General features: G+C 36.3%; 1 protein-coding gene and 1 pseudogene across 2 annotated transcripts; one reads left to right on the top strand and one right to left on the bottom strand.

The window, feature by feature from the left end:
• The first annotated feature begins 1468 nt into the window (after positions 1 to 1468).
• On the top strand, positions 1469 to 12247 carry Ilk (integrin linked kinase). Its single transcript, XM_089633280.1, has 8 exons — positions 1469 to 1727; positions 4198 to 4363; positions 4482 to 4666; positions 6550 to 6719; positions 7808 to 7953; positions 8223 to 8450; positions 8569 to 8757; positions 11292 to 12247. Exons 1-8 carry the CDS (start codon positions 1639 to 1641, stop codon positions 11478 to 11480), a joined length of 1362 nt encoding a protein of 453 aa, XP_089489406.1. The 5' UTR covers positions 1469 to 1638; the 3' UTR covers positions 11481 to 12247.
• Positions 8855 to 13417, bottom strand: LOC149422419 (ecotropic viral integration site 5 ortholog pseudogene; annotated as a pseudogene). Its single transcript, XR_016302398.1, has 2 exons — positions 13280 to 13417; positions 8855 to 11240 (listed from the first exon to the last, which is right to left on the bottom strand). The product of XR_016302398.1 is annotated as an ecotropic viral integration site 5 ortholog pseudogene (transcript).
• Positions 13418 to 13771: the final 354 nt, after the last annotated feature.

Here is a 13771-nt window from a genome sequence, read left to right as displayed (position 1 = left end):
CCTTTGCAAACGATGTATTAAAGGGGTTGTGATGGTTGTAGTAGTTACAGAGTGATGATTGAGATTCTGATGATAATGACGACGCCTTTAGCACATAGGTTTTCTACCATTTTTCTATCAAGTATTGTTTGTAACTACTTATTTCCCGTGATTTTGTGTACAAAGATATGAATTAAAATATGTAAAATCAAAATTAATCTTGCATAAATTTATAAATATTAGTGTATTTTCAAAATATACTTTGATTCTTTTACGTCCATTCATACGCAAGAGTAATAACTATACATAAATATCGATTCCCCTTGGCCGGGAGAACTATCGGTCTTGGGCCTTCTTATATATATCAGGCGAGAAATTGCAACACCGAGGGAATACAAGAAGGTGCTGCAAAAAAGCGCAATACCTTTACACGAAGATGTCGTCTCCCACCCGGCATGCCGCTTGAAGTCCCGAAAGCCCTTCTGGGCGGAAGGAGAGAGGCTCCTCCGATTACCTCTCAACTCAGAAGATAGGTGGAAACTTGAGTAGCAAACGGCCAACGTGGGAAATGCTCTTCTCATACAGGACCCCACCGAGAAACAGCCTGGGTTCTCATTGCCTCGCAAAACCTGGTCCGCCATCAATAGGTTAAGGTGCTCCCATAGCCGCTGTGCTCACATGATGCACAGACGGGGCCTTAAAGAGTCGGCGATGTGTAAATGTGGTGCGGTGCAGACCACCGAACATGTGGTCAACGAATGCCCGCTCCATTCATTCCCCGGCGGGATTGATGAGGTTCACATGACGACGCCTGAGGCCCTAGAATGGCTCGTAGACCTAGATGTCCCCCTCTAACCCCCACACCATACGAAAAAAGAAGAAGGTACATAAATACTAACAAAAAATTGTACTTCCACGTACTCACAAAATAATTAATTAGTGTTTTTTACTTCATTCCGTCCATAATCCGCCGTAGAAGCGACGGTTTTATCTACAGTTTCCGTTCAATTCTGCAATTCAAATGTCATTCCAAAATTACAGCAGTGCAAACTGCCACAGATGCCAAAGCAATAGGTTTCAAAATTCCGTTCCCTTACTAATTATATCCATTACTTTTAAAAATGTAATATTGTGTCAGATGTCAAAAATAACGCTACTAAATTGACGAAAATCGGCATTACCAAACACGTATGTACGGTAGTACCAACTATCAAAATAAAACACGTCCCTTTTTTCATCCTGATTACGCAAACTGGATGAAAAAAGATATTATTAGGTATCATGTCAAACGGAAATTAGGGTTTATTACCCCGAGCTTTGTTTTTCAGGACCCGGTTCCAAAAGTAACTGGATTAATAACCGGTTCTGATCGGTTTCTGGTAACTGGAACTGCAGTGACAATTCATTGAACAACATGTTGCAGTACTTAACTAGTCCCTAACATCTAACTTTTATAAGAATGGAATTATCTATGAATCTCTTTTAAATAGTAACACCAAAATCTGTCTAATAGTATTTTTTTGAGTGTGTTGTGTTTATTTTCTCAAATTGACTTGTATTCATAAAATTTTGTGCAATTTAACACTATGTTAACGTGAATCGGTTGCCTTTTATTGTGTTATTATTTATTTTGTAAGGCAAATAATATAAAGTATCGCCATGGAGGATATATTTCATTGGTGTCGGGAGGGAAACACCATGCAAGTGAGGGTTTGGCTCGATGATACGGAACATGATATGAACCTTGGGTAAACAAATGCATATCTTTATGAAATATAGTTTAAATAGGCAGTTTAGGGAAGAATTTGTGCTGGTTTACTTCGTTTATCGTTTACTATAAATGGATTATTAGACACGCCCACTAACAGCTGGTTCCACAAATGGCTCATGACGTAAGTGGGAAGCGGGGATGTGTGGGAGATTTTAACGCATAAATAATGTAATGATTATACATTGCCTGACGAAATGAGACCAAATATTTATAGAGACGTCTTTTGGCGTTCTGCAGGCTGTTTACAAAGGGATCCCATTCGCAGGATTAATCTAAAATATCGTGTCTCAAATGTTAAAACGTCCTTCTGTCATGCCAGAAAATTCACGTTGATGATGTCAACTTTATGAATAAGGCGTACATTACAGCTAATAACAAGAAAGTAACTCTATACAAGGCCGATGTTTTAAAGATTTATCAGCAGAGTAAAACTAACCAAAAATGCTTTATCAATAATAAACGAGATTTATTACTAACATACACCTGTTGACATTCACTGAGAAAAAATATGAAAAACGTGATTTTTTTGCCTGTCTATTAAAGGCACAACGTCAAAAATGCTCTGTGCAGACGGCAGTTGTAGCCATACACACCTAAAGACCATTTGTGTCTTTGGAAAATAGATAGGTAGTTTGAAGGTGTGTTTGAAAACGATAGTTATAATTAGGTGTAGGTACATGGCCACAAATGATACCGACTTCACAGCGTATTTTTGCATACCTTAAATAGTGAAAATACATTTCCCGAGAAATTAACTATTATGGCATTGTGTATGGACGCCTTCAAAGTTGAATGGTACCTACCAGAGGCGTTCCATGGTATATGCATTCACTGCTTGTATTCAGTCTTCACATAACTTACAACAACATCTGTGCCCCGGTCATCAATATACAAGGTACATTACTCTACTCATAATTCCCGCCTGGTCGATGAGCTATCTGCTAGTATAAGACTCCGACGACTCCATTGTAAATATTTAGGTGTGCACAAAACTTTATTTTCCCATGCTACAAGGACAGCTTGGCCCGCTGAAATGATGACATGAATGAGACAGATAATAATGTGAGCTCATAATGTAAAATCACGTGTTAGAGCAGTGAAGATATATAAAACATCTTGTGCATCGTCGACGCATGCGCAAAGCACCTTGATGGCAAGTGTACTTTGCACCACTTTGAACATGCGTATCCAGTTCTTATGGAATTAATTACTTTAGGAAAACTAATTTACAATGTTATCGCACAAAAAAATCTAAAATAGGCAAATTTGCAGACACTGAAGTCATGTCGACTTCAGTAAGCGAAATGACCGCAGCACGACGCGTCCAAGTCCACGTCTCAGAACTAGAATCATTTAAAAAAAAACGGTGAATTAGTATAAATCCCTCTGAAAGCGCCGCCTGTGTTTTCTCCCATAGACGTCCAAAAAACCACCCAATATCCACCTATTCGGAGAAAACGTCCCTTGGAATAAAAACATTAAATACCTCGGAATTATCCTTGATAGCAAAATAACTTGGGTAAAGCATATCACTGAAACACTTAACTCAGCCAATAAAACCCTTGCAGCCCTTTACCCCATGATATGAAAAAGAAACAAGAAATTATCTCCAAGAAATAAACTTTTAATATACAAATCCACGATAAGACCAAAATTAACCTACGCAAGCCCAATCTGGGCCCATGCTTCAAAAACCCAATTAAATAGACTACAAACATTCCAAAATAAAACCATTCACACTGTCCAGGGAGCCCCCAAGTGGATGAGGGTTTCCCAACTTCACCGGGAGGGTTCCCTCTCCTTAAAGACCACATCTAAAGTTTCGCGGAATCTTTTTACTCAGGCATTCCAACCCATAAAAACGCGTCCATCAATTGTCTCGCTCAGTACGATGTAAACGCCAAAACTAAATTTAAAAAACCGAAACAAATCCTACTTAAATTACCCCCCTAATTGCAGCCATGTACCATTGTAAATAAATTTTCACAAAAACTAAATTATAATTTCCAACAACCATAATTTAACTTTGCCACAATATCAAATAGTCAATTTACAATGTTGGTGAATTTTAACAATTTCGGTGATTTAAAAAATAAATTACGTGCCCTTTATTCTCGAGATTATTTTGTGAATAGTGACGGAGCAGTATTATATTTTACAAATTAATGTAACATTGTGGAGCAAATGAATTGCAGCACCACCATTGATTAATTTGATACACCTATATCACCTACCTACCTAGGTGCATTTTTAAAGTAAAATTCACTGCTGGCAATTTCAGTCACGGGCCGCCTCTAGTACCTACCCAACATTTTGAAGTGTTTTGTTATTTTGAATTCAGTATGTGTTAAATTAAATATATTTTAACAGAAATGGTCTCTGATACCTTCCCAATACTTTGAAGTGTTTTGCATTCAGTATGTGCTAAATCAAATATCTTTTTCCAGAGATGATCATGGCTTCAGTCCACTTCACTGGTCCTGCAAGGAGGGACACATCAAACTGGTGGAAATGCTGATTCAGAGGGGTGCTCGAATCAATGCCACCAACCGCGGGGATGATATTCCCCTTCATCTTGCGGCAGCCCATGGCCACCGTACTATTGTGCAACTTGTAAGTTTAATATAATTAAAAAAAATTATCTTCACCCCTATGGCATGGTTTCCATAGAAAGTTGACATAAAAGAATTTCTCTGTAGAATTATGGATTTAATAATAATTTTTTTTTTAGTTATTGCAATACCGGGCTGATGTAAACTTTATTAATGAGCATGGCAACACTCCCCTACATTACGCTTGTTTCTGGGGATATGGACCCATTGCTGAGGATCTGGTTGCCGCAGGGGCTTTTGTCTCTCTTGCCAACAAGGATGGGGATACTCCACTAGATAAGGCTAGGGGCCAGCTGTCACACAGGTACGATAATCTCTTTGTAAATGGTTGTTTTTATGCATGGACCTAAAAAGCTCTGGACAGCATTAGTGCGATTTTGTATGAATGGAATTGAAGCCAACTTTTGGGTGAGGGGGAATTGCCTGGCAGCCTTCTTGTATGATTTGTGTGCAAAGTGACGCATAGTGAACTAGTATAATTTTAATTGTGTATTGTTAACGCAGTTATAACGGCTTATGATTGCTTATGATGCTCACCCCGCGGCATCAAATTGTTCTTCAGGCGTTTTTAGGTCCATATTTTTATGTAACATTTCGGATGTGATATTATAAAATTCAAAAATATATAATAAGGAACTCCGGTCCATTTTCAAAAATCAATAATGACCTTCTAACTTAACCCCTTCAGTAATCATTTAAAAATTGTAAATGGAAAAAAAACTTTTTTTTTATCAATGAATTTTATTTACTCAAAATATATATCCTCATATAAAAGCCATTTCGGGCCCAAAATGGGACTGAATATTGATGTTGTGGTGCATAGTGTGAAAAAATAATTAAAATTTTTCTTTAGTATGAATTCCGAATTCTGGCCGCCCGAGTATACTCGGAGGTTAAATAAGAGTATATATTTTTTATAGTTAGTTTTATTAGTTAAAACAATTTTAAGTTTTATTTTTTCGGGTCCTACTGAAAAAGCACCGAATTTATGGACGTGACCTGTGACGTTACCAGGTAACCGCGCTGTATTTTGTATGGGAGTAAGATTAAGATTAGAACACTAGGTAAAATATGTGTATAAGCATCTCATCACTAATGTTATTGTATTGAACTATTGAATTTTGAACCAAAGTGCCAAAATACATCCGTGACCGTACCTGATTGACAATTTACCGGTATTTAAAAACGTGCTTCACAACATTTTCATCGGTTCTAATGTGAATGTGGACCAGGGTTGCCAATGCCCACACATTTAAAATACCCACAAGAGATGTTAAGAATAGTATAGAAATTCCCTACAACTTTCTTTACCTCCAAAATTAAACAAAATTCTATTGAAATTAGCACTTTTTTATTATCCTTCATTTTCGGATCTCTTTCATTCAAGAATTTAAAAAAGGACTTTTAAAAAAAATTTGCTGTGAAAGAAAACGAAATATAGTACATTCTCACAATTATTTTTCAATATGGTTGGATAACCAAGGAATGCCCGGAATACCCTAATTTTTCCCACAAAAAGGTTCTCCCTGCAAAAAACCCAATTCATGAAAAATCTCAGAAATTCCCCGTAATTTGGGGAATTCTCCGCGTATCGGCAGCACTGATGTGGGTTTTGTAAAACCATAGATATATTACTCACATTGACTGGTTGTGATGAATCAGCAGATTCAGTCGTACCAACCAAAAGGTGTCTTTTAATGTGATGGTGTTCTATTTGTTTTTAAATGACGATTTATAAATTCTTCAATATTCTCAGAATCAGCGTATGTTGATCTATATGAATATATTTTTCACTAGAGTTCCTTATTCTTATATTTTCAGGTGTGTACATATATATAATTAATTTATGCCACCATTATCAAAATAGTTGGTGGTGTAATAGTCAGCATAGTTGCCTTCCAAGTCAAACCGTTGATCGGGATTCGATACTTGGTCGTGGCAATAATTTTTTTTTTTTTACTTCTATTAAAAATTTTGTATAATTGAATATCTATTTTTAATCCCATGATTTTCATGGGTCTGCGCTAGTCTTCTATATAATGAAAATGTCTATACTTAAGTTAGTTTATAGTAATACTGCCCTGAAGAAGGGAAACTAGTTGACACATCTATAAATTATGTATAGTAAAGTGATTAAAAACAAAGTCTCTTCATTTAATTTTTAAAAAGTTATCTTTAACGTATCAGACTCAACGAACTGGCCGTGGAAGCCGGGCAAGACTTGAAGAAGATAAACTTCAAAGACCAGTCCTGGTTGGGTTTGAAGACCAGGAGTCGAGATGCCACCCTGTCCAGGCACAAGGGAATCAACATCAGCGAGCTGGCCCTCCAAATCCGAATTGCCACCACTCCTTCTGGTAAATATGGCTGTAGGCCCCTTGTTTTATCTCCCGTGTGCCTATCACAATAGTCCAATCTCTATGCACTTTAACAAAGGGGTTGTCGTTGGGTGATATTCATAGCTATTTGCTGATACTCATAGAAGTGGTGTTGACTCAACGAACTGCATCGTTTAGTGAGACATAAACAGAGTTGCTGTTTTCCAAGTCACAATAAAACTAACCCCTCAGGTTAATTTGTTCAGTTTGACTTTTTTTAGTTTTTTAAGTTTCGAACAAACAACTATTACCCGTAGTCAATTTGTTCGCTCTTCGGAACAACTCATATGGTCTCGTAGAAATTGTTATCTTTTTTGCTGTCATAGTGAGAAATATGATCTTACCGGTGTTAGAAAGAGAAAACACTATACTTTATATTCGAATCTAGAATTTAACAACAGAAGAATTAAAATATGTACCGAAGGTTCGGACCGCAATTTGAGAAAAATTTATGAAATTTTTTACAGATAATTTTTGTCAAAAAATTGAGGTGACAATAATCTTTTTCATTTGTCTAATAAAATGGGTGTTTTTTTCGCTGTCTGTAATATTAATTCAGTGCTAAGACGAAAAAACGCAAGGTAAATATTTTTTAAAATTCAATGTATGTTTATTTCTGACAATAAAATTTTAAAGCTTATTTCATCACCTTTCAAAAAGAGCCTTTAGTTTTCAACTACATTAAGAAATATTCCATTTATTTGGATTTTATTCCAAAGTGAAAATATGCTTGAATTCTCCGACCTTCTGACAGTCAATATGCCAGAAGCGTGACGAGGTTAAGTGAATTTTATTCTAGAATATTGATGAAATAATGAAAGAAAAAAAATCAAGGAATAAATAAGGATAATGATTCTACCCGATGAAAAGGTACTCCCTTTTTCATTATAAAACATACATATAATTAAACATACCCAACTTAATTTTAGTTTCCATGAGAATACTATTATAATATTAGCATCTTGAAAAATTTCTTCTCTTGTATATTAAGGTCAAGATTTGCACTATGGTTTGTATTAATTCTACACCAACCTAAACTTGCACCTAATAAATAAATGCATTTTCAGGGGAAACATGGCGTGGGCGGTGGCAGAAGAATGATATTGTGGCGAAGATTCTGGCCCTGAGGGAGTGCACTCCTCGCATCCAGCGAGACTTCAACGAAGAGTTCCCCAAGCTGCGCATCTTCTCACATCCCAACATCTTACCAGTGGTAGGTTCAGTCAAAGTTGAAAAGTATTCATTAAACACATAAAAAAAGATTAACAATGGCAAGACTGTATATGTATCACTGCCTAAATGATGGACACCTCAAGGTTGTCTGAAATGATGGCTAAAAGAGGAAGCGCATTATGACATAATACAACAAAAATCATTTTTCACCACAATTTACACATTTGCCCCGATAACGGACATGGTAAGGTTCTCTGAAGGCTTACCTTTTTACCTCAATAATCAATCATTATAACATTCATATTTCAGGTTGGCTGCTGCGTGGCACCCCCATCCTTGGTAGTGATCAGCCAGTACATGGCATGGGGCTCACTGTACGGCCTGCTGCACTCGAGCGGGGGCACACGGGGGGTGGTGCTGGACGCGGGGCAGGCAGTGCGGCTGGCCAGCGACGTGGCGCGCGGCATGGCCTTTCTACACTCGCTGCAGAGGGACAAGACAGTGCCCGCCTACCATCTCAGCAGCAAACACATCATGGTAAGAACATGCCACACTCAGCATGCGTGGAGACCAAAAATGCAATGTCACTAGTCAGCCCCACTCTCCACTCGGCGTTTAATTTAATGTTTTATGTAATTGAAATGGTTTGTTCCAGATTGACGAGGACCTGACGGCGCGCATTAACATGGCGGACGCCAAGTTTTCGTTCCAGGAGAAGGCGCGTGTATATGAGCCGGCGTGGATGGCCCCAGAGGCGCTGCAGAAGCCGGCCGCCAAGAGGAACTGGGAGGCGGCTGACATGTGGAGTTTTGCCATTCTGCTCTGGGAGCTTGCGACAAGAGAGGTCAGTCTACTTTGATACATACACCAGCTAAATCAGTCTTCACTTTTGCTTGTTCTAAGCTTTTTGCCAAACTTTGAGTCAGTAGTAATACATTTAATTCTGTTTTTACAGGGACCATATTTTCCACAGAATTGCGTTAAAAAAAATACTGTTTTGGAAAATAAGATTAACAAGATCGGATATTTCAATTACATTTTATGGACTGGGTTACTTCAAAATCATGTAGAACAGAATTGACCTTAGTTGATATACCACTTGATAGGTTTTATTAAGTAAAACATCAGTTACTTTTACGGAAAGTTGAAACGACATTGTAAGCGACAAAGTTTTACAGTTTATATTGCTAAATAGCCGGGCAAAACAAAGTAATTAAACGATATTTGTAACTTAAGGTGGATGGTATTCAATAAAATAAATATTCGCTATAAAGTTTGGTACAAGTATATTCCTTATTAATCTTTTGGCGATCATGGTGTGATATGTCTTGTCTTATTTTAAAAAAAAAGTATATTTCATAAGCCCATGATGAAAATAGTTTTGTTGATCTTCAAATTTTGGACAGAATAAACTGCAAATTTCACAATGCCAGATCTTAATGTTTGAGAGCTTTTGCTGCTTTAGTTGCTCTGTTAAAATTATAAAATGGGTAATATTCAACTAAAAATCTGTTGATATTAGACGTACATGTTTATTTGATAGTTATACTTATTTAATTGGTATGGCAACATTGTATAATTGATAGGAATCCACTATCCCAAGCATTACGGCTAACTTAACTTATATAGGTATTGGCCACAAAAACATACTTTAAATTACCGTCATAAATTGTCACTGTTGGTCTCACGGATGTTCTTTTACATTTGTCATCATTCAACAGAACAGAGAAAGTTCTTGATATGATATAATACAATACAATATTAATAATACTAGACTAAAATAATTTGGAATGTATAGTAACATGTATTTATGTATAAGCCATTTCATAATGAAACCTAAATTAGAGGACTAAAAAGTATGAGCAGGAACAGCCTAACCACAATTTAATCTAGTATTAACATCTGATTTGACAACCACAAGAAACATTCAGTTTAATCAAACATTACTACTTTTACAATAAATAATGGTAAAATATACGCCATACTGTTTGTTATCTAACATCTAAAAATATTCTTACTGGAATTTCATAAAACCGATTACATTTCATAATATTATAATAAGCTATAAAAATTCTAATGGGTTGCTTTTCATTCCACGGCAATATACATGTACTATTATTTGTAGCCTTACGATCTATAAAAGAACATAATTAGATTTATCACAAATTTACCAATACATCAAGTAAACCCATAAGAAAATAGATTTGTAAAAAATTTCACTATTACATACTTTTAGTCGGAAGTTACGGCAGATGTGGCTTATTCGTTTTTGTCGTTGAATTGTTGGCAATTTTCAATGTTCTCTTCATTGGTCTTTAGCTTTCCCTCGGCTATTGATATCTGATTTCTCATCTGCAGCACTGAGATCTCATGCTCTAGAGCCGCTATCTTCTGGGAGTCCTCGGCGAACCGGATATTTGACAACATTTGCTCGTAATCATTTTTACTGGACAAATCTATGTACTTTTGCTCCTTTTCCTTTTGTTTATTGAGCAGGTCCCTTATTTTACGCTGGGAGGCCTCCAATTCATCTTTCAATACTTTCTTTTCGTCATCCTGTCTTCGTAGCTGGTTAGTTGAGACCTGCACCTGCGACTCTAATTCCATGACTTTGAGCTGAAGGTCTTTTAATTCGGTTCTGGTTTCCGTTTCACGAATGCGCGAGGTCATCAGTTCCTCTTCGAGACGTTGCGTGTCCACGGTTCTGTTTTCCCAGGCGCGCATGATCTTTTTAGGAGTACTTAATACGCCCATATTAGAGTGGGACCGATTCTCCTGCCTGTGTTCCTGCAAGTGTTTCATCCACATTTCAGAAAGTTCGGCAACTCTCTGCTTGAGTTCCTTTAAGGAAAGGTTGGCTTCGGCTTCTCTGAGTTTCACGGCGATTAATTCTTCTTGCAAGTGTGCCACTGAATTGTCTACAACTGATTCGTGGAGTGTTTTTTTATCTTGTTCAAGTTCGTTAATGCGATTTTTGAGTTCTCTAATTGTGGCTTCATTCTCGGCTTCGCAGAGTCTCACCTTGACTAGTTCCTCTTGAAGACAGACTACCATATTGTCATCACCGGTTTGATGGCTCGTTGAGGGTTGATGCGGGTCTGCCTCTGGTGGGTGCTGCACCTTTAGAGCAGTTAGTTTCTTTTCGGCTTTGGCGAGCTGTCTCTGCAGTTGTATCTGTGACTCCCCTCGGATCTGTGCCTCCATCACGGCAACCTCGGCTAGTCGGGCCGACAGCTCTGCTCCTTCCTTCTCTAGCATCTCCACCTGCGTCATCAACGTGGCATTCTCCTCGCGCAAGCGGCTCAACTCTGACGCCATCTTAAAAATCTGTAAACAAGCAAAGACACAATGTCATGTTCTAATATTATTTTATTTCAGGTTCCGTTTGCCGATCTGTCTCCCATGGAGTGTGGAATGAAGATAGCGCTGGAAGGACTGAGGATTACCATTGGGCCTGGAATCGCCCCGCATATCTCCAAGCTCATTAAGATATGCATGAACGAGGATTCTGGCAAGAGACCGACCTTTGACATGATAATTCCCATCTTGGAAAAGATGAAGCGCTAACTTTCCAACCGCTTGTGTTCGTACAAAATTTATTCAAAGATTAACAAACCGTGACAAAGAAGTGCCTTATCTATTAATGTAACACTATAAATTGACATAATATTTCTGCAACTAATGCATCGTTAAAAATGATTTGCGCTTGATATTTTAATGATTTCGTGTTATTTCCATAAACATAACATTTGTTATATAGAAATTTAAGACAGGCACTTGTGTTTCAATCGAAGTAGAATCTCATAGCAATGAGTCCTATATATTTTTATTAATTAAATTAAAAAAGGTGCCATATCCCTGCAATATGTAGTGTGAATGTTTAGATGTTTGAAGGATGATAATAAATAATTTATTTATATTTACATATACAGATTTTAACGGTATTCTCGAATGTTCTGAACATAATAATTACTTCTAACATAAGATAAGAGTAACCCAGTTTATTTATAATATGTTCATAAACACAATATATTTTTTATGACTAATTTTCTACCTCCGAAAACATGATCTTTATACACCCATTTTTCCCAACAGTGATTCAGAAAATGATGTAAAAAAGTCTAAAAAGTGCTTTGTATTTCATTGTGTAGAATATGAAGTAATAGTTGTACATGTGCCCTGTAAGTGCCTAAATAATTACATATTATTTTGTTATTTTTTAACAAATTGTATTTATGTTTTTACATTGTGTATATTAGGACAATAGAAGTACTAATAATATTTTAGTTGTATGTTTCTAACTTGTCAATTTATTTTTATTAAATTACATGTATACTAAATAGTGTCTTTTTTCTTTATCTGAAATATGTATTAAAACTTGATTGCTATTTTATTAAGACCAAAAAATAAGTAAGACAAAACAACTATTCAAATGATTTATAAGTACAAACCAGAAATGATAGTTTTCAGTAAATACATTACAAATTCATGAGACATCAGAAAAACCACAGAGCCGAGTAAACTTTTTTTTGTATTTGCAATCCACAATGATATACGAGATGTCTGGAAACTCACACAAGCAGGAAACTGGTGAATTTTGTGGTATAATTTATTTTTTGAGCTTTCATTTTTTTAGAGTAAATGGATTACCAATTTGGAATTTTTTAGGTGAGATTTTTAATAAATTGGTCGCTAGGGTTAAATAATAATAATACTTGGATGGTTTGTGAAAAATCATCCCAAAGGAGCTATACAGATATATATAAAAAAATGCTCTACTTATCACTAACTACATATTTGACAATCTATTATTATGAGCTGTTTAATGTCTTTTAAAATGGGTCAAAGTTTCAAAGAGTAGACCCCAATAGAAACGTTTTTTAATGCTTAAGTTGTTGAAAAAAGGAAGTTGTTTTAGGTTCTCCATGTGAAGTAGATTCACCAGTTTCCTGCTTGTACTATGAGTGACCGAACAACAATTGTGTTAACTTTCGAATACTTATTTTGTGATTCATTATTTAAAAAATGCAAATTCAGTTAAAAGTACACATTTTTAAGGAAACCGAGTCAGTTTAACACTTCTATTTATCTAATTCTAAACTAAGAACCTATTTCGTGAAATCGTATTTTAGGTTCTTAGTTGGGTTTAAAAAAAAATGCATATTTTTGGCAAATACGCGCCCAAAGTGTGAGTCATAAGTCAAATTTTACCTTAATTTATTGTGGACAGGTTTTTTTAAGGTACGGATACGGTATTTAGGCTGGCTGAGGATCAAGAGAAGTATGGCATATTGGTTGCTAACATTCTTTGAGGAAGTAAGCAACCCAACTAAAATACTATGATAAACAAATTTGTTCAGACATACCTGTTAAAAATGCTTAGGAGCTAATGACTTCACAGTGTCTAATTATTTCCTTCAGCTTATATAGGAGATCTTCTAGCTGAGACTCGCTGCACACGAAGACCACATCTTGTTCAGGACATTCTGTTTTCAATGTAATAGTGTACTGAAGAGTATTGACATTTTCCAATTCAGACGTGTTCACAGCGAAGTCTAGCCTCCATTCGACATCTACAATATGAGGCAAGTGACTTCCGACATTTCCTAATTGCCTTTGCAATGTATTCAGTTCAACTTTTTTATCTTCCAACATGATTTTTTAATAGTCTTAAAATTTCGTAAAATTGTGCTGTCGTCCATAAATGATAGAAATTTAACACCTATGAGAGTTTGTCAACCTATAGTGACGTGGCGGTTATATTGATATATTAAATTGTAAAACTACACGGTTTTTGTCAATATTTTACGAACTAACCGTACAGCTTATCGGATTTTGACACAACGAATATTTGTTGT

The sequence above is a fragment of the Hesperophylax consimilis genome, chromosome 7 (assembly GCF_061612785.1).
Source record: "Hesperophylax consimilis isolate HC1 chromosome 7, BYU_Hcon_1.0, whole genome shotgun sequence".
Classification (NCBI taxonomy): domain Eukaryota; kingdom Metazoa; phylum Arthropoda; class Insecta; order Trichoptera; family Limnephilidae; genus Hesperophylax; species Hesperophylax consimilis.
This window is presented reverse-complemented; position numbering and strand designations above follow the sequence as displayed.